A 21,350-nucleotide genomic window follows, 5' to 3' on the forward strand; every position below is an offset into this window, starting at 1 on the left:
AACAAGTTTTCTGGCTGAGATGCCTTCATGTCTTAACTATTTTACTATGTAGTTTATGGTACAAATTAACAATGAGATCATTCTTTTGAACAGATGCTGAGTCCTCTAGGCAATACAAGTGTTACAACTTGTTAAAATTGCACAGGGCTTATCTTTCTTACGTGGCATTTGGTTTTCTTTTCATTGTCAGGATTGTGGATTAGTTATTTTGGATTTCTGTCAAACTGTCTGTTGGCATTGTTGGCAAAATATTTCACTGTATGAGATAATAAGCTTTAAGAAAAACAGATCAATAAGTAATACTGATGATAGTATACCGGGGAGCTTAATATGAAAGGAAATTGACTTAAAAAGTGCCCCTAGTGAGGTGATTAGTTAGAAGTTAGAAAGAAAATGGAATAGAAAATTATTCCCACATACGAGTTTTGTATAATATAATGTTCAATTGTGAGGAAAGATGCCTATTGCGCGAAATTAAGGAAAACAACTATTTTTTAAAGTCTCAAACCTGGGTTGCATGCTCATGTGAAACCCTCGGTTGGTGCTGAATATTATAGGAGCCATCATATGCTTTACTTTTAAAAAGTACATTTATGTAATGTGCTTGCTTTATGCTTTATTGCAATATTTATGACTATGAGATCAATATTGGACATATTTAGGTTAAAGGGATCGTGAAAAACTGTTTGTTTTCATACTTAAAGTCATTTGTTTTCTTTTTTTAATTAAAATGTTACAATTAGAAAACAATTACAAAGAAAAACATACACAAATAAAAGCAACAAAGCATGCATTAATAATAGGCAGATTTAAAAAAAAAAGTATAAACCCAAAACGTTCCTTGACTTGAGTATAAACATGAGACCGAATACTGCCACAAAATAACTTCTCAGTGGGAATCTTACTAACAAAGGATGGCTTTTGCTCTCTGGCACATTTCCAAACAACTTCCATAGGTTTTACAATTCGATCATTTGCACATGCGGAGGACTCCGGTTATGAATGGGTGCATTTCCCTACGTCCCGCCTCTTCCGTTCCCACAGAAAGACCAATCAGCGGCGTTGGAGTGCATCGATGGGACGTCACGTCAGCTGCCGTCGTGTCGGGATTGGAATGTTACCGACTAACAATCGGGACAACTGAGCACTCGGTAATTGGACACTAGGATCAAGGAATCCAGTCTTTTTGAACATTTTCTCAGCTATTTACCCGGTCTGAGGCTAGCGTTTCCCCCCCTCTTGTCGACAGGATAACTTCGTCTCTTGCCTGCTGCTCGCCGGTGAGGTTTTTATTCTAAATCAGCGAGAGCGAGGCTGTGTGTGGAGGTTGTAATAAATAAGAAGGGAAATGCAGGGATTCGTCAGGTTACAGTTGTACCGTTGAGCTGCCCCTGCGCTACGAAGCTTCCCCCGGTTTTTTGCCTTTCTTCACACGGGACCATGGAGTGGTAAAAGAGGGGGAATAGGACGAATTCACCCGGAGCCATTTGGATTCAAACCCAGCGACCACACCGACTGTTTTTTACACTCTGGTGCTACCGAGTTTATCCAAACCGGGGTATACCTTTGCGTCTGGGAGAGCCTCGGGGACCCCTGCCGCTTTACACCCGGGGAAAGAGAGTTCCCAGGCGGCTGCCGGACAGCTTTTCCCTTTGAAAAGCCCCACACAGGCAGCCTGAATGAGGGTGAGAGGAAGCGCCGCGGAACAGAGTGGCTGCATGTGATTGTGTCCGAGGGTCCGGGCATCACAGAGCTTTTTCAGGCACCTCAGCCCCGCTGTAGGCGCTGTCCGATATGGTGAAACTCTACAGAAGAGGGAGAACGGGTCACTACTTTTAAAATCGCCCACATGCACTGGATCAATTGCTGGATTTGGGAACCGAATACGCAGAAGGGGGGTTGGGGATCCTTGGAGGCTGCCACAGGATGGAGCGGTGTAGCCGGGGTTGGTGAGAGCCTAACTTCGGGCCACTTTACATTTCTTATTCCTACACAACTCGCCCCAGTTCCCAGGACACATGCAGGCCAAAAAACGCTACCTGATCCTGCTCTCCGCCGGTGCATGTCTGGTGCTTCTCTTCTACCTCGGAGGGGTTCAACTTCCAGCGGCGAGCAGGAGCCGGCATGACCGCAGCCGGCATGGGTACCGGCCCGATCAGCCCTGGCCTCACTTTTCTGACCCTTTACACCTTTTCCTGCCTCTGGATCAGACGGACACCGAGGAGTACAACCTGCACATATCTCCGAGGCAGAAGAGGGACGTCAACACGAGTGTTTACAAAGGCAAACGGTGCCGCATGGATTCCTGCTTTGATTTCTCTCAGTGTCAAAAGAACGGATTCAAAGTTTATGTTTACCCGCAGCAGAAGGGGGAGAAGATCTCAGAGAGTTATCAGAATATTTTATCAACCATTGAGGGGTCCAGGTTTTACACCTCAGACCCTGGACAGGCGTGTCTGTTCATCCTGAGTCTGGACACTCTGGACCGGGACCAGCTGTCCCCGCAATACGTCCACAACCTGAAGACCAAGGTCCAGAACCTGCCTCTGTGGAACGATGGCAGGAACCACCTCATATTTAACTTGTATTCGGGGACGTGGCCGGACTATACGGAAGACTTGGGCTTTGACATCAGCCAAGCCATGTTGGCCAAAGCCAGCATCAGCACTGAGAACTTCAGGCCCAACTTCGACGTGTCCATCCCCCTCTTCTCCAAGGAGCATCTGAGGACTGGCGGAGAGAGGGGCTTCCTCAAGTACAACTCCATCCCGCCTTTTAGAAAATACATGCTGGTGTTCAAAGGGAAGCGCTACCTGACAGGTATTGGCTCGGACACCAGGAATGCCTTACATCACGTCCACAACGCAGAGGATGTGGTGCTGCTCACCACCTGCAAACATGGCAAAGACTGGCAGAAGCACAAGGACGTGCGATGTGACAAGGACAACGCTGAGTATGACAAGTAAGTTACACTAAGTGAGATGGTTTTATGTGAAACAAAGTTTATTTTCATGTTTTAAAGCTTTTATGCACAATGGCTGCCTTGAGCTGTCACTCACATCCTCCTGGGTTCTCAGAGTGTGTGCATTTGGATGTGTTTTTATGAAGAAATGTACCTAAACTCTCTCCTTTCTAGCTGAAAATAGGTAACCAGTAACACACCCTTGTTAAAATGTAGACTTTTATTTCCCACCAACAACAGGTTAACTATCAATGATGGCAAGCATAGTTAACCAACCTTTTTATGTACCACTACATGACTGGGTTTTACCCTCCTGTGCTCCCTTTCAAGCATGAAGTAAAAGCTCTCCAGCCAGTCTATTAGCTCCCTGGACACCCCCCCTCCCATCCCTCCCTCCTTTCCTATGAAGGAATTCACCCTCCTCCTCCACCACCTTCCAGCTCCCCTCCATGGGAACAGTGCCTTCACCAGGATATGCAGGGACATGTTTGATTTGCACCCTGCACTTAGTGCAAATGAAGTGAAAGTCAACGGTAGGATCATTTTTTGCTCGGAAATTAGATCTGTTCTGGTGACCTTGTCATGACAAAACGCTGCTTCCCATTTAAGGGCGCATGTTTATGTCCACCTTGGCGTGTAACAAGTTTGGTTGAAATATGAAGCTATTTATTGCGAATAAATCAGTCGTAATGGGTTAATTATCACTTTCATTTCCAGGAGTTAGTGCCATCCTTTCCACTTAGCCCCCAGGGACAGTTGATTACCTCTAATTTCGGAGGTCTATGTTTTCTCAAGGTGGTAATAAATGATTCCCCCCCTGTGATCAACAGCTGCACTTGAATGCTTGGTATGTTTTTAATATAGAACGCAGTGTCTTCTGATGTTTACATAGCTGAATTACGTAGTGAGCTTCACTGTCAGGTTCACTTCTCTGAGTGACAGTGGTTTGATCTGCATTTATCAACCTGTGGATCCCATGGCTTTTGTTAAGCCTGGATCAACTCAGGCATGTGATAACAGCACTTGTCGACATTGTTCCTAGTGGGTGTGTGTGTACCTATACACTACCATGTCAAGATTAAGAGAAAGCACAAATAGGGGGCATATGGAAAGTGAACCTACGCATATTTCCATTCGATCAGTCAGAAAGACAGAAGGGTGCAGTGAGGGAAGATAAGAAATATTTTGAACCACTTTTTTGTTAGGCTAAGAGAGGATGTGACTCTCCTTGAACTGGAAATGAACTCTAAAACCTCTTCACAGACAAACTCATAATGCCAAAGAGGGAACTCTGACAAAACTTTACAAGCATGTACTTGTCTATCCATTTGTCATCCTTTTCCCCCCGCTCACATACTCATTCTCTACATCGCTTTCTCCTTGGATGCCTTGGGCTTGGTGTCACCTGGAGAGATGTGTCATCCATTATCTGACATTCCAGTCGTCCCTGGACAACCCACCTCTGCCCCGCTCCGCTCAGTTCTCTTCTTCCCTGCGGATCGGGCCTTGTTTTCCCAGAGGTCCCTCTTTCTCTGGAACATCTGGGTGCCATAATCAGCTGATTGACACAGCTGATCTCATTGAGTTCTGGGAACCACCAGCTTTCCCTAATCACTCTTTCCACTGCAGTGTGTTTCATGGTTGATTTATTTTGATCAATACTGCTGCCTGTTAGTCATTTCATTTCCAGCATCGATATTGCATTTGATTTGTGTCTCCACTGAAAGTTGATGAATCCAATTTTGTTTGTACACAACACTTGTACAGTATTTAGCATGCACTGGCTTTACTTGTGTGTCTTTTCACACTTCTTTGTGAACGATTGTCTCCCTTCTTGTAGTTAAAAAAATATATTTATGGTTTTAAACTTTTTAGATTGCTCACCACTCTGGCATCTGGCTACAACCAATACATTTAAGATTTTTTTTTTTTCCTGTTATTGTTTACCAGTCTGTTTAAATTTAATCAAACTGATGCCTTTCATTTTAATCTGATTTAAAGTCCTTTGGGTGCCAGCCCGTGCTCTGCTAAAAACCCTGACGTAGCTCTCTCAGGTAAATGGATCTATATGTAGCTGGCCAAGCCGAGCGCTACATTTCCACGGGCTGGGGGCGGACAGGCGGTGCCTTGCGGGGATGCTGTGCTGCAGACTCAGGAATGCACACACGTGTCAGAGCAGCTGTTAGCGGCTCAGGAAGGAGCACTGCCAAGGCAGGGTGGCTAGCTGTACAGTACATGTACAGTCTGGATGCTTTTTGAATGTAGCCTGACACATCACTTAAAAACGCAGAAGAAGTGATGCGATAACCCCAGGTCTTATCTATTTGGTTGATTAGAATCAATATGAATCAACCCACTGACCCAAAACACACTCATAAATACACTCATACACCATGCCAAGGCTGTTGTTGCAGAGCTATGCTACATCCAGGCTCACCTTTGCCTCCTGGTCTCCTGACCTTTGACCTTGTTGCCTTATGGAGGAATGCTGCTTTTTAAAGGAATGCAGCAGGAGGAGGGCAGACTGAGAGCCGATAGGTGCAAGAACCGGCTCCCACCCACACACCATTGTAGCACACAGACACACAATGCACCATGCTCCCCACATTTATTCAATTGATTTTCTTAGCTGCAATAGCTTTCAATTGGAGTCACTCTGGTCCACTTCCATGGCCAAACGCTGATGAAAGGGCCCATTCACTGCTACATTATCCACTGAGTTTTCAGCACTGCCGACAATGATTCTGGGAGAGGACAGTGAAAGGCTATTACAGACTCGACAATTGAAAAATTTCACGTTAGGCAAGATTTTGCTGTAATGCCGTGCCTTGTGGTGACTAAACTTCTTTTCATGTCAGACTTCTTACTAGGTACATTTTTATTTCTAACTCTATGATTTCAGTTCAGGGAAAAGTTCTCTTTTCTGTTTAATTAGGAAGTAAAATGTTTTGGACTTCCTGTTTTGAAGAAGGAATCAAGCACAGATCGTTCAACTTATTTTATTCATCTGTATTTCACAATTATGGCATACGTGCTTCACATGTGTAGCCCAACATTTACTCCAGTATGACAGTGCTTTCTTTTACACTGGCAAGCAAAATATCCTGAAAAATCCAAAGTGCATCAATGCTTGAATCGCATCATTATGACTATTGAGCAGTCCATTAAAGTCTAACTGCTCATTCCTTTTATTTGCTCTTTGTTAAGCCTTTTGCTGGCTAACAGCAGCGTAATCATCCCCCATTTAATACTTAACCAGCTTTGTTGTCTCGTATTGACTTTGTACTTTAGGTACTTTACTGGCAGCTGCCGCTCAAGGTCACCCGAGGGACTTGAAAATGGAGAGAGATTGGAAGGGCAATGAAGAGAAGTAGAAAGAGATTTAGAGAATGAGAAATTCAAGAGTAGATGCATAAGATGTGTCTGTGTGGCCTGCAAGTGTGTGGAAGGAAGAAAAACGAAGAGGAAGAGCAAGTGGGAGTGATAATAGTCTGCGCTATATGTCTGCGTGAGTTGGGATGAAAAGAATGGAGAGTCCAGAAAATTGCGTGTGTAGGGGGATTTTTCCCATTAGGAGTCAATGACAGTTACATCAACCAAGCGCTGTGGCATTTTCATTTCACAACCGTGTCATCAGCAGAAATGTTCCCACTTGAGAAAATCCTCAAAAGCGTGAGTGGCTGAGATGGAGAAAAGAGGAAGAAGGCCTGCCTCCCATCCTCCATTTTTTTCCCCCATTATTTCCTTTTTACTTCCCCTTTCCTTCCTACCCTCTGCATTGGTTTCTTTTAGATTTCTCTCCCTTCCTCCCTCCTTCCCCCTCTCAGTAAGAATGACATAGAAACACTGATGTGATTTGTCTTGAGATGGCTCCCCGCCACGTTTCCTTTTCTCTTTTATTTTCTTATTCTTTTGACGACGCTGCGGTTGACATTTTGTTGACACAATGCCACAGAATGAGAAGCAGTAGCTGATCCGCGGCAAGTGAAGAGAACCACCAACCCCTTCCTCTACCCCTTATCGCAGTAAAACACTTTTATGAGTGAGAATACCAGCATTCACCTGAATGTCAGTGCGGTGGAGGCGGCTTCTGATAGTGGACTACTGTTGGAGATTTGTAGAGTGCAGAGCGAGAAGCAAAAACAGTCATGTTGCTGCCTCGCTGTTTGGCAGAGGAGGCTGTCACACTCCCCGGGTTGCCATTGTTTGTTTTTCTGTAGTCAGATTAATAAGTCATGAATATTTCATGATTGCCTGCTCTCTCTTAGATAAAGTACCAGAGCTTGTGATGGGGAATGTTAATGGTGTGAAGGATAATATGTTTGAATGCGGAGCAGCTTAATTAGGGCTCTTTGATACGTTTGTGTGTTCATGTGTGTAAGCAACAGGCTCATGCCTTTGCCTTGATACCACCTTTACATCCCTTTTCATTATCTTTGTCTTTCTCTTGTCTCGTGTGTGTATTTATTTCTTCAGCCTTATAGAAATACAGCAATAAACTTTTGTTTTAAGCCTGATAATCTGAAATAGGTCAAATCAATGTAAAACTTGTCTTTCACAAGTTCCTAAAGGTCAACTTTATGTATTTCAAATAGCAGCCCTAAACCAAGTTCAAAATATGGTCTAATGAAAACCCTGTAAAACATTGTATTTAAGCAGCTAAATCAACATATTTGGTGTGTTTGCTTGCTAAACGATATATTCTTTATAGCTTTAGGTATTCGTGCAACCTTTGATCTTTTAATACTCAGCTGTTTATCAACGGTCAATATTTTTGACTGTACTCATCTTGAGGGCTGCAGCTAATAAAAGTTGACCATTTTAATATTTGACTAATGCCTGAATTGAGGATGTTATCAATTTAAATGTTTAAAAACAATCCTATAGCCCAATAGGGGCCTTTTTAAATTAGTTGTTTTAAAACCAGAAGACCTGAGGCGCTCCCATCAGCAAATGCTGGCCCTTTTGCTTTACAACAGCATGATGATCAGAACTGTTAATTTATTTTCGGTCTGTCAAGTACTCCATTATTCTTTCAATCATTTCAGCTCTTCTAATCTCAGATCTGCTCAAACGTATTCTCAGTTTGGGTTGCTGCTTGTTTTCGTCTGTGTGAGTTTTGTCCGTGTGTGGTTGCTCATCCATCCGTGTCTCTTCTTTTGTTTGTCTGTGTGTGCGCATCCCAGTGTTCCAGTCTTTGTCTTCGTACGTGTGTGTGCGCGAGTGCATGCAGGATGACTGGGGTCACAACCTTGCTGTCTGTCCCCTCGCTGAGTGACGAAGGCAAAGCCCGACTCACTGACCCACATTCATTGAGGGATTACCAGCACAGCCAAGCCGCCCCTGGCCTCCGAGGTGGTGGCGGTGGTAGTGGGTGGTTGGCTGGGGGGCTGGGGAAGAAGGACAAACTGGTAGGGTGGACATGAACTCCACTCAAACGTTGTGTCAGACAGTGAAACCCAGGCCAGCTACCGGCTAGCTGCTGTAAAGAAATTGATCAGCCAGGAGGGTTTCCCCAAAATGAAAATTGATTAGTGTATTAGCACAGCAGTTGGCTGGCCCCTGGAATCATTTCCTTTATTAAAACCTGCCCACTCCCACCCTGTATAAAAAAAACTGGTCCAGAAGCTTGTTGTGCTAGCGGTAACAGTAATTGAAAGAGTGAAGAATAACAAGGCGTCAAATCTCCTTCCCTTCCCAGAACTGTCAGTAAATGTTTTATAGGAATGAATTAATAAGAGACGGGCACAAATTGTAAAACCCGTTCTCTCTGTCACTCTCTCTCTCTCATCCTTAACCAGTGCTGATACAGTGATGTAGAAAGTTTGCAGGCAGACAGGTAAGTGAGTAGCTTCGCAGTTTTTTGGACGACTCTGACAGTGCAGAACAGAAGGGGAATGAGAGCAGAGAGAAAGAAGCTGATTGGGTCCTTGTGAACTCAATTAAACTAGACAGGTTTGTGACTGGCTGAGTCAAGAGAAGTTGATCGGAAAAGACACGTGATTGTCTTCTCATTAAATTCTCTCCCGAGGAGAAGTGAGCGGCGATATGGCTGCTGTCTGCAGGTTTGGCGAGCACGAGTACTGAGTTTTGGCACCTGTCCTTTTTTTAAAAAAGGAGATAGACAGAGTATAAAAAACATTTGCACATCCCTGCTCTATCTCGATGGCAAGGGGCATGCTGAGACAGGGGGCAACGCGGCTTGCAGCAAACATTCCAAACTCCATCATTCCAACGTTCTCCAGTTGAGATGCAGCAGGGTTTTGTCATCAGCCCCCTCAAACATGAACTGATTCAGTCTGAGAACCACAGTTTGTTTTTCTCTTGTGTCTTTATATAAAACCGAAGAATCCTAAAAGCAAATACGTCGAGTTAATGAATGTCTTGATGGTGTTTATTGCTGGAAGAAAGTCAGGGAAATGTCTAATTGTGAGTTTTCTTGCTAAATTTGGATTTCAATTGGCATTGTTTCCTTAAAAGCTGATCTCTTCAAAATGTATTTACCCTGGATACATTCTCATTACTAATAATACTTTACTGTTTTGATTCATGCTCACAGTTCTAATCTCTGATACGTTCAGCAAAAGAGCTGTTAAACCTGCTGTACGGCCGCCACCAAACCGCAATCAGGTCAAGCTAGTAACTAACTGTTTTTAGATCTTGTTGTGGTGCCTTTTTAAAATGCCCCAAAAATATGTAATTGCATGCTAAACATGCTTTACACTACAGGGCTGTATTGACTGTCTACAATGTACCAAATGCAGTTTCTTAATTGGTGAGGTCCTGTAAAAGTAATTTTCCAAGTTATTCTGAGAAATTAAATTCGCTCTTTGCTCGATACAAGGCTCTTATATCCGATTTAACAACAATTTGTGTTAGACAGTTCATCCTTCCTCTCTATGTGGTCAGTCAAGTGAATATGGGTTTCTCTGTGAGTATAATAGGCTGTGGTTATATGCCTGTTATCTTTCGCTACAGAACGTGTGTGTGTGTGTGTGTGGAAATAGAGGAAGCGCAGGGTTGCCGCTGGTCCCAGTGCCCCAGGGATTTGTCCCTCTTCCTGAATGACTCTGTGGTCCCCCAGGCTGTGGAGCACCTGACCAGAGTTGTCTCATCAACGAGGGGCAGTGGCCAGAAACTCCAACCTATATCTGCTCTGGACAATGACACTATCAGAGTATTTCTTTCTAAATAGGAGAACTACACGGACTCTTCAGAATCAGCAGTTGTTGCCGACCTCGACTCCTGCCATCTCTGCAACTCCCTTGGGGCGTAGCAGCAGCTCCACTGCGGTGAAAGAGGGGGAGGTGGGAGTAGTAGCTAGTTTTTATGGCAGCTTTTATGGCCCCAAGAGGCCGTTCAGCAAACACCTACTGCCGGCACATCAATGAGAATTCAGATCGTTGACGTCAGCTAGCACGCAGACCTCCCTCCTTCACTTCTCACCACCACAGGAGCGAAAACAAACACTGAACCTCTCTGCTGGTATTCATATTCAAATAGTAATTGGCAAAAGGGGGAAATCTGAGTAAGGGTAAAGAGGAGGAGTGGGGGAGTTGAAGAGGGCAATAGCTTAAAAAAGCATTATGTCACTGAAGAATGTGTGCATGGCTCAACGTTTAAGGGGCCAAGGCTTGGCGAAGAGAAAGAGTGTTTTGTTGCAGCAGATCTGGCTGCCTGGCAGGCTGATGGAAGGGCTCTTTTCCCCGTCTGTTTCATCATGCTTTATGGCTCAGTTTGACTTCAACTCATGGGGTGTAAAAAGTTGGGGCTGCCCCCAGGCGCTCCAAAGGGGTCCTTTTGTGCTAAAGTTTGCTCTCTTTCCAGAAGGAACGCTTGTGCCTTGTTTACATCGCAGCCTCCCCATATGGTCCCCTTTTTATTCCTTCGTATTTCACCCCTCTCCATCAACCCTGACTCTCCTACTGTCGTGGCCTCTCTTCCTTGCGCACCTCTTTCCTTTTGATGCCAGGGCGACAACAGGCAACAATGGCTGCTCTCGCAGCTCCAGCCACAGACAACCATGCCCTGGTTTGGCAGATTCCACGGCACTTCACGGATCAGGGGCTTAGCCAAATCTGACTGGGGAGGAGGAGGAGGAGGTGGAGACGGTTTCAAGGGAAGAAGGCATCTGGTCTCACCAAGCAGAGTCTCAGTGTGCCCAAAGTGTGGGTGTATGATTGACCAGATAGAGGAAGGAAAGAATTATTTTGGTTTATTGCTATTTTTCCCTAGTTTCCTTGACAGTTTGTTTGGTGGTGTTTATTCATGAGCTTGAAGGGGCCTCCTTTTCAAATAAAGGAGAAGGAGTGAATGCTTGTTTTTGGTGAAGGCAATGTAGGACAAAGTGCAACTGCTGGTGGTAATGCTGGATATTTTTGAATTAACGCCCACTCTTCAATCTCTGCCTTTTCTTCTCTGTGCTGTTCCCAACTCACAATTTTTTTTCTTCTTTATGCAATCATTTCTTCTTTCTCACACTCCCAAAGCCTAAAAATGGCACTTTACACAATTATTTAATTCTGCATACATGTGGAAAGTTTCTTAATATGGCATGCGAGCATTACTTCTCATAAGCCCGGCCTTCTGTATGATGTCATTACATAATTGATGGAAACATTTAAGGAATAACTACATTTGTAAGAGTAATTTCCACAGACTTTCAGTGGTTTAATGGCATTTTTCTACAGCATGTCCAGTTAGCATCAGATATATATTCTAGTAAAATGATATTCGGCTTCTTTTTCTGCCACTCGTATCTTTCTGTGGCCCTATCCCCTAGCTGTAGGACGGTTTTCCCATTTTAGTGGCTTCATTTTTACCCTGCTGCATCCTAACTGGTTGTGTCTATCCAACCACATGCCATCAAAGCAGACCCCGAAATAAAAAAATGCAGGGGAGGAAGAGCTTGAGTGGGAAAAACCAGTGATCCTCTCTTGAATCAGAGGCATTGAGGTAAAAGGAGGAAAGAAAAGTAGAAAGACAGGAGGGGATAAAAGATGGAGGATGTGTAGCAGGAAGAGCAGCCGGCTTTGTTTAGCAGCTCAACGGGTTGTTTGTTTTTTTCTGCGGGGTGATTTGAAGTGTTTATTTCCCCAGAAAGTTGTGACACGACAGCACTGTGTTTCCAGCGTCTCTGTCTTGTTTGCCTTTGCCGCTCGCTCGCTAGACACGACGTGCCCTGGCTGTCTGCGGTGAGACAGGCAATATTTGGATCCTATAGGAAGCAAGAACATATCTGTGTGTGTGGATGTGTGTTGTCATTCAGTGATGACACATGTCAAGCAAGCACAAATATACAAAGCAGATGAGGCATGTTCCTACTTCAAGAAGGAAAATTATGATAAAGCCACCAAAATACACAAGTTCACCGTCTTCCCGCTTACAAAAACACCAGTAATTCCGTTTGTGGGACTTGAACCCTGAGGTATGCAGAGGTGGGCGAGTGCTCTGACTTCGCATCAACTGGATGTCAGGCTGGGCAGTAGATCCATTTTATATTGGTATTGTTATGAGGCTACATATCATGTGAGAATTTGAATAATGTCATGTTAGTAAATGGCCTGGGTCTAGTCTTTTCCTGCTTTTAAAGGCTTTATCAAAGTTAAGTTATGTAATTTACTCAACTTTCCATTCAGATCTACCTGTTGTGTTTTGTCTTACCCACTTATAAACTACAATTTCGAGTTATTGGCTCAATAATATTGTGAAATATTGGATTTTCTCCATATTGCCTTGCACTACCTCGATGCCCAGGGCTCTTTATTTCAGCCCAGAATCCAATATATTAGAGGATTTGTATATCTGGCCTGAAAGTCTTAAAAAGAAACTCAATCTGAGAGTTTCCTTTGCGCAGGATAAACCGGGATTTATGGCATGTTGGCAGATTGTCAGGGTACGGACTTTATATTGCCTTTCATCACAATCCACTTCCTGGCACTCTCAAAATGCTAAACTAAACCCGGCAATATGTCTTAATTAATTTGAAATCCAAAAGCTCAGCTTTTTCTTCTATTTTTGCGTGTTTGTTTTAGTGAATTTCAAAAAACATCTCATACTCTTACATATGAGACATGTCAGAAGACTTATGGGGGTGCATTTAATCAGCAGCTGTGCCAGCCCAAGTGTTTTCAGTATCATTGCTTCTATCTTGAGTTGACGGGTCAAATTCTCCTCAGGTTCCCCCAGACACAGGTGTGTGTGTGTGTGTGTGTGTGTGTGTGTGTGTGTGTGTGTGTGTGTGTGTGTGTGTGTGTGTGTGTGTGTGTGTGTGTGTGTGTGTGTGTGTGTGTGTGTGTGTGTGTGGAAGCTCCTCTATTTGGTAGTGGGCTCAGTCTGGAGTTTGTGGGGTATCTGGTGACTGGAGAGTATTTGCATAGCTTACTATCTATAAACACACACTTATATTCTAGTGGGATTGCTGACTCTTTCAGGAGCTTTAGGAAAGCATGGGCTAAAAAGGTCTAAATATACCACTCATTTAATTCAGTTTTACCGTGTGTATTTTTTTTAACAGTGGAGGGATGCTTTTCTCCCCAAGTATCAGTAAAGTGTTTGCACTGTAGCCGTCGAGGGCACAGACAGAAATTCAGACAAGTATGTGTTAAGTTTACACTGGTGTGTGTGTGTGTGTGTGTGTGTGTGTGTGTGTGTGTGTGTGTGTGTGTGTGTGTGTGTGTGTGTGTGTGTGTGTGTGTGTGTGTGTGTGTGTGTGTGTGTGTGTGTGTGTGTGTGTGTGTGTGTGTGTGTGTGTGTGTGTGTGTGTGTGTGTGTGTGTGTGTGTGTGTGTGCGCGCATCTGTATGTGTGCGTGCGCGCATCTGTATGTGTGCATGCTGCTCGGCCTACGTGTGTTTTACAAGGTAGTGCTGTTTCAGAAGTGTGTCCTTATATTCACACTTTTGCTTTCCTCAGTAAGTGTTCTTCTTTTTAAGCCATTGGAAAATCCTGCCGCCCAGCGTCTTCCTCCCTGTCCACTTACACACAAACACACACACATGCACGCACACACAGCCCTCCCTCTCAGAAACTCAGCAGCTTCTTGTTTGGCCAAAACCCGGCGCTAACTCTAACTGTGGCCACTCATGTGGAACCCCCAGAAGCTACAAACCATGAATAATGTATCGGCAAGAGTCGTTTTTATTCATGTTTTTTCTATTTTTTTTGCTCTTCATATTAAGTAGCATGTCCGCACATTCCCATGCAGTGGTACAGTGCAGCACGGCCTTCACATCGTCCTTGTAACAGGCCGCCCCAGGATTTCACCAATATTTTCACTCAGTAGCGCAAAGGCATCTGACTTTCCTGTGTGTCACTTTGACGTGTAGAAAATTTCATTTGAATTTCATCCAAGATCAGAAGGTGACCTTGAAGGCCTTTTTTTTGGGGTGAATGCTGAGTGAATTTACTGAGTTCACATGGTCTGAGGAGCAGAGGAGATTCATTATTCAAATTGCATTTAATGTGGAGTATGAAGCGAGACCAAATGAGCCTCAAAGCCGGAGGCATCTCTGGATGCTGATAAGCTTTTTAGAGGACGACACAGGGGAGGTTTTTCGGGAACAGGAACAGACGGACTACATCTTCAAAAAATAGATGCGTTGCTTTGCATTTTCCAGCTGCCGTATCTTTTGGGAGAGCTGAGGAGAGTAGATCTAAGAGCTCTGTCATTACTGAGTTTGCTGTAGCTTCATCACTGCTGCCAGATCTACTGGGCTTTTTCCATTTTAAATCTCCCAAAATAAATCAGCAAATCTCCAGCCGCAGAAAAATCTTAAGAATCTCCGTTGCTCATTACTATTGTGTTAAGTTTATCTGTAAAACTTGCATATCTTAAGCCTCGCCATTGAGCAGAGCCTTTTTCCCCCATGGTGTTGTCAGTGAATAAAATGTCTCTCTTTGCAGCATGCTCTTAGTTTCAGGCAAAGTTAATATGAATAATTAATCTACAACGATGACACTCACATCTTCTCTAGTGCACTTTTGAAAAAAATAAGCTAATTTGCTGTATGTAAACCCACCCTATGAAGCTCCATGTATACGTTTACCATCTGAATCGTATGTTTTCACTTTACAAACTCAGTCCCGTGTGTAGGAGTACTGTTGTACAGATACCTTACAAACAGCGCTGCTGCTGTGAGCAGCTGTGATCAGAGTCCATGCTCCGGGCAGGCTGCCCTCTGAAAGTCTACAGAGCGGCCACAGGAGAGAAAAGGCCGCAGTCATCTTTCATTACATGTTGGGAGATGGCTGGGCCACACTGTAAAAAGCTTTTGCACCTTTTCATTTAACCCCTTCAGCGGTGTGAGACTCCATTGTTTGCTGCTTTAGACACATAAAGTAAAACATAGGCTCCTTTTTTACTCAACATTTTATTTTAAAGAATAACCATTGTTAAAATTACAATAACCATGTGAAAATTAAATGACTTTATTATAATGGCTCTCCTTTTAACATTTGTTTTTGATTCAAACCTCATTAGCTTTGACAACACCCACCATTAAGACTTTTCATTCAGGAAGTGTTGAGTTAGCATCTACATTATTTTAACACTTCAGCCCCACATTTAAGAGTTTTTAGTTACTCTAAATGTAACATTGATTATATATTGCCTTATACCTGGTCCTTCATCCTTTACTGTCAATGCAGATGTATCTTGTACTATTTTGTTGAAATTGCTGTGCGTCCTTTTCTTAAAGCTTCAATTAACACAGACAAGTCAAGTTAGCCTTAGCTCTACTTTCCAGGCTAATCAGAGAGCAAAGGCAACATTAGCCTTTGAATAGCCTTCTTACCTGTTAATCACTTTAGACCTGTCTGCTTCACCTGTCATCCAAAGTGGTGGCGTATTATACTCTTAACATGGGGTGAACTCAAGGTGCACTCAGTAAACTATACATTATTGCTATGCATATTTTATGCACTGCACTTTCAGATTCTGGATTTGAAGCCACATAAAGTATAACTTTCTTAAGCCACTTCTTTGTGCTCTTTGTCACATCCTGTTTCGTCTTCTTCAGTTACCGTTTGTTAATGATTGTCAGATAACAAAACCTTATCAAGGCCGCATGTGTCAATCTGTCACTCCTTATCGGTGTTTAACTGCAAGGAAGGATGCACATATGCATGTACACACACAATGAACATGGAAAGTCTGCACTGCAAATGAAAAGGCCTGTCTGTTCGGCCGGCTGAACACTGAGGTACACAGTTTGGAGGTGTGGTGCGTTCATAGCTCCCCATGGATGATTCTTCTCTCCTTTCTTCTCAGTCATAGTGACTTTCTCATTACAGTATGGTAATTCCTGCTCTTTTTTTTGCTGCCATGGTGCTGCCCAGGTTTTAGGTGACAAAATGCGGCAGGGATCTTCGAGCCTGCTTGCTAACTGAACCGTGTTAAAGTGAAAGATGCTTTTAAATTTACACGAGACCTTCTGTATGTGATCAAATCAGGTTCAGTCCCCTGTCGTCATAAAGCACTTCCTCTCTCATCAGACATGCATGCTTTCTTTCTCAAGAAAGTTTCAACATGGCAAACAAGCTACTGCATTAATAGGATCTGAATACATTATATTAATGGTGCTGTAAATGGCAAATCAAAGGCAGGAGAACATCCATAATTTATTAATCAATTAGGCAATACGCAAGTGCACAAAGCAGTGGTCACTAAGAGCGTAAAACAGCTATGTCTTGCCTTTTTTTATCTGTGTGTTGATGTGTACTGCAGAGAAATGACATTCTACAAAGAATGCACGTTCATATTTCTCCTTGTTAAAAAGCTGAAACCATTAGTTAATTCAGTGGTTAGTCCGCGGACAAACAATTATTGTCAACCTCTTTAATGATCGAGCATATAAGACGAATTAAGCTTTCCAATCTGAGGATTTTCAGCTTATTTTCTGTCGTATATTATTCGAAATTAAATAAGGAGAAAAACACATTTTTAATTAGGGCTGAACGATTAATTGCATTTGCGATAATATCGCGATATGACAAAATGAGATTTTCCAACCGCAAAGACTGCAATTTGACTGGTCACGTGATTTGGTCACGTGACTTCCGAGCGAGCCGAGCGGAGCGAAGCCGAGCAGGCAGGGAAAGAAGTCGACGTTGCGCTTGAACCTGTTGCACAATGGCCTCAGGCTCGTCAGAAGAGTGCACGGCTGGAAGTTTGGTACCAAAGAGGGGCGGCACGTCAGTTGTGTGGAATTATTTTGGCTTTAAAAAGGAAGATGCTGTGCAACGTCAGGTATTGTGCAGAACGTGCCTCCCTACTGTTGCTACCTCACGAGGTTCACGATTGTAATCACGATTGATTTATTGCTTGTTTGTTGAAAAATACATGAGAAGAGGACCTTGAAAAAATAATCGCATATTAAATCGCAATTTGCAATATTGAGGAAAAAAATCGATTATAAAAATTAGATTATTTTCCAAAATCGTTCAGCCCTATTTTTAATCAGAAGCATCCATTGGGAAAGCAGTCATTGGTTGTGGCAAAACTTCCATTGACTGTGCCTTTTTATTCCAAAGTTGGATTTGATAAGTAACCACCTGATACTTAAATAGTTTTTCAGTAATATTTTTGCAGTGATTTCCTATCACACTCTGTGGAATGCCATTTCACTTTTAAAGACACTCTTTCATGCTCCGTTTCACTGCAACTTATAACAATAGCCACACATACTCCTTCTAAAAATAGCCCACAGCTTCAGAAACCCATATCATTTGAATTTTTGTGAGACGTCCACAAGATATGTGATGCTGGCCGTCCTATGTCTTTTCTGGCCACTGTGATTGTGATATGGGTGCGGTTAAAGTTCTTCCACACGGCTGAATAGATGGCTTTGCAAGGAAGTGAATGGGAGGTGTGAAGTGGCCGGTCCACCAAACAATAGGTGTTGTGGACTTGTGGCTGGCGGCAGGAAGGTGAATGGGTTTGAATCACAAAATGACTAGGGGAGATGCCAGAGGAGAAGCAGCTGATGGTCTTTTCTTTTCGGAAAAAACAAGCTGAATGTTTGTGGCACTTCTCACGCATATCCTGTAGTTAAATACAAAACAAACAGTCGCAGGGTAGTTCCTTGTAGTTAGCTTGTATCCTTTAAATAAGGCTGTGCTTACATGTTGTTCACTTTGGGTGTTCTCTTATAGAGTGATACTTTCAGGATTCGTATATGGCAAGGAAAACTAAATTAGCAACACCCTGTTTAAACTGGTATTAGCTTACAGTGGCAAACTCAAAAGCTGTCTGATAACACAGCAAAATAGTTTTCTTTTGGTGTATACCGCCAGTCCAAATCTTTCTCACCCATTCTCTTCCAATCAACCTCATCCCACCCTCTTCCCCTAAGTGGAGTTTGACTTGTTGGACGCACTTGGTCAGTGCCCAATTATGTAACAGAAAAAGAAAAGTGCGTCCAGGCTTGAGATAGCTGAGTAGCTGTGATGGTCCTGCCCTGGCCTGATGGAAGAACATTTTCAGCAGTAATTTAGCACATGGTTGCTTCCGCTGCAGGGGTTATTGTATCCGTCACGCTCAGCTGAGACCACGCCGACCCCCGCTTGTGTTTTCAGGCTGGCTGGGCTCCCCCTGTAAACTCACTGGCTTCCAACAATGGACTGCAAAATGAGACGCAGCAGACAGAGTTGGGTGGGCAGACAAAAAAAAGAGAAAGAAGGGGAGATTGTGGAAACGAGAGATTAACAGGGTGAGAAAGTGGGTTGAAGCAAGAAAGAGAAATAAGTTGAGGCAAGCTGAACGGATTGCAAGCACAGGAAACTAAACCGCGTGAGCCGGGACAAAAACAAAAGTATGGCTATCCCTGGATCTGCTGCCGAAATATCAACAGAACATAGTTTTGGAGTAGAATAAATATATTGAAACTTTGAGAAAATTAGGTGACATATAAAGTGGCCGTAGAATGCATCTATCTGGTGTTTTAAATTGTTCTCTGATGTCTACAAAGAAGGTAACTTTGGTTGATCCAAAAGATGTCCAGATGTGGTTTTACAGGCCCATTTACAACTCTTTGATTTGGTCCTAGAATGAAACAAGCTGAATTGTCTTATTTGGGGGCTCTTTTAAATATTTGTGATGAGTTCTGCTCTGATCGGCTGGTTTACAAGGAGCAATCCATGGCTGCCTCAGAGCCCACAGAAGTAAGTGAAGTACGCCAAACTGTGAGAGATGAACCATGGACGCTTTTGGCATCCAACCTTACATGTTTGAGCCTTTATCGGAGGAAGAAACCGATGAATTTGAAGAACAGCCAATTGGTCGGAGATTGGAGAGCAACGTTACGGAGTGGTAAGTGTTAGTATTAGTGTTTCCAGCAGCTGGTGTATGCAAATTTTTGGGGTGGACAACCGTGTGTGACATAACACCCAGGGATTGTTGTAATTCGCCCGTTTTACTGCAGTGATATGCAAATTCATGATTTGCACGTGAAGGAGGAAACAATGGTGTTTGGGGTTCACGGTATGTCAGTTCAATGTACCGAACACTCCTTATTCAACTATGCAAAGGTAAATACAGTTTTCCATTCTATGGCACCTTTAATAGTGAAGAGGGACACTTTGAAGTGATGGGATGCTGGATGAAAGTTGGATGGCATATTCTGTCAAGCCGGAGCGAGGCAGACCACAGGAGAGCTGAACATAAACAGAGAGCATGTGTGTTACTGAACCCCACCAGACCACAGAGGCTCGCTCTGCTCCTGACCAAAACACAGAAACAGGGAGGCTCTGTGTTTTGTGTGTGTGTGTATAAATATGTATGTGTATGTACACGTGTTTGACAGTGTTTGTGTAAAACCACAACATAGCACAGGCAAACAGCTGTTCTAGCCAATGTGGTCAGCGCTAACCCCGGCATCGCCCGGACCTCATTTAACATCATATTTTCTGTCTCTGGGGACTCGAACCACACACCTCCACTCTGCCCGTATTCATTTCGGATTTCTCAGAAGAGTACTGTTGATGCAATGTGTGGCTGTGATGTATGAGCTGTGTACTGCGGTAATGAAGAACAGCACTACTGCCTAAGCAATCCTGAGCCTCACAATATAAGGAACACTAGTCCAAGATCAACAGTTAAATGTCACCCGTGCTTATTGCCACTTAATGTAATATATCTTCTTTTTTTTCTTTTTTTCCGAGGGGATGGAAGTCCAGCTTTGTATGGAAATGATTGGGCTGTTGTTGTGATCTGGAACTGTAGAAGAATACTGTCTTTTTTCTTGAGATTGATCAAATTGATATGGGTTAAAGAGCTAGTTTGACAAGCGACTTTCCACTATCAGAAGACAACAAGCTGCTTGATTGAATGAGTGTGATTGGTTTTCACAGTGTTCACTGTGGTTGGTTTTTACTTTTTAATGTGTAACCATATTGAGGCATCTTGTAAATAACATAAGTTTATCCCACTGGACCCCACACTTTGTCTTTATGTTACTTGTTTTCAGACAGGTCAAATCGTTGGCTATATAACTAACATTAATTATGAATAATATTAACCATCAGTCTGAATGAATTATACACTTAGAATTGGAAATATTTTTAATAAACGCACATGTTTTTAAAAGTTCCTGGACCATTGGAAAATCCCTCATCAGGAGCAGGGGATTTTTAGTATTGAGTAACACACCAGGAAGCAAAACTCAGGTAAAACTCCCACTGTTCAATGATACCTGGTGATTCCTGGAAGTGTTATAAAATGTGAGATGGGGAAAGATGTTCCCTATGGAAACATGAAAGGATTTGTGGGTCTTTAATATTTCAAAGCAAAGCCAGAATTTACTGAGGAGATTGCCTTGTGATCAGAATCCCAAGCAGTTGGTTAGGTGGGAAAACTGATTGAAAGATGGTTTACAGGATAATCCACCTTTTTAATATTTATTCCAACTATGGCTACGATTCTTGATTTTTTTTTGTTAGCTTGATCATGATCATTAGAAGAGATAACTTCAATGACATTTTAGATCAAAATAAACAATGAAATTGACAGTAGTAATTGCCCTGTACAGGGAACACATTTTCACTTAAGGTTTGTAGGGGAGACACGCAGCAATAGCAAATAAAAACACAGTTAAAATCTACATAAGCTACAGAATTTAGACCGGCTTTAGTTAAGCCAGACGGCCTCAGTATTTAGGTTTCTTTTCATTCTGTAATATCTATTGGTAGAAAAACTCCAGCGTTTTATTCAGGCACAATCTGCTGCCTAATGTGCAAATTAAGTGCATCTTCTAATTGGGGCAAGGATAAAGGAGTCCTTGATGAATTAAAGCAAATGTTTTAGGTATGCTAAACTGCCAGTCTCCTGATATTAAAAAAACACCATTTATTTAGTTTCATCTTCCTTAATGTGCTAGTTCCGGGCTTTTAAC

At 43.0% G+C, this 21,350-nt stretch overlaps 1 protein-coding gene across 1 annotated transcript in view; it reads left to right on the plus strand.

Moving 5' to 3' along the window:
• Positions 1-1,127: 1,127 nt before the first annotated feature.
• ext1b (exostosin glycosyltransferase 1b) overlaps positions 1,128-21,350 on the plus strand; it is a 107,292-nt gene continuing 87,069 nt past the window's right edge. Inside the window, exon 1 of the mRNA XM_063900099.1 lies at positions 1,128-2,962. Within this exon, the coding sequence (XP_063756169.1) occupies positions 2,019-2,962 (944 nt within the window). The 5' untranslated portion in view covers positions 1,128-2,018. The remainder of the gene's footprint in view (positions 2,963-21,350) is intronic.

This window comes from Eleginops maclovinus, chromosome 13 (genome assembly GCF_036324505.1).
Source record: "Eleginops maclovinus isolate JMC-PN-2008 ecotype Puerto Natales chromosome 13, JC_Emac_rtc_rv5, whole genome shotgun sequence".
NCBI lineage: Eukaryota > Metazoa > Chordata > Actinopteri > Perciformes > Eleginopidae > Eleginops > Eleginops maclovinus.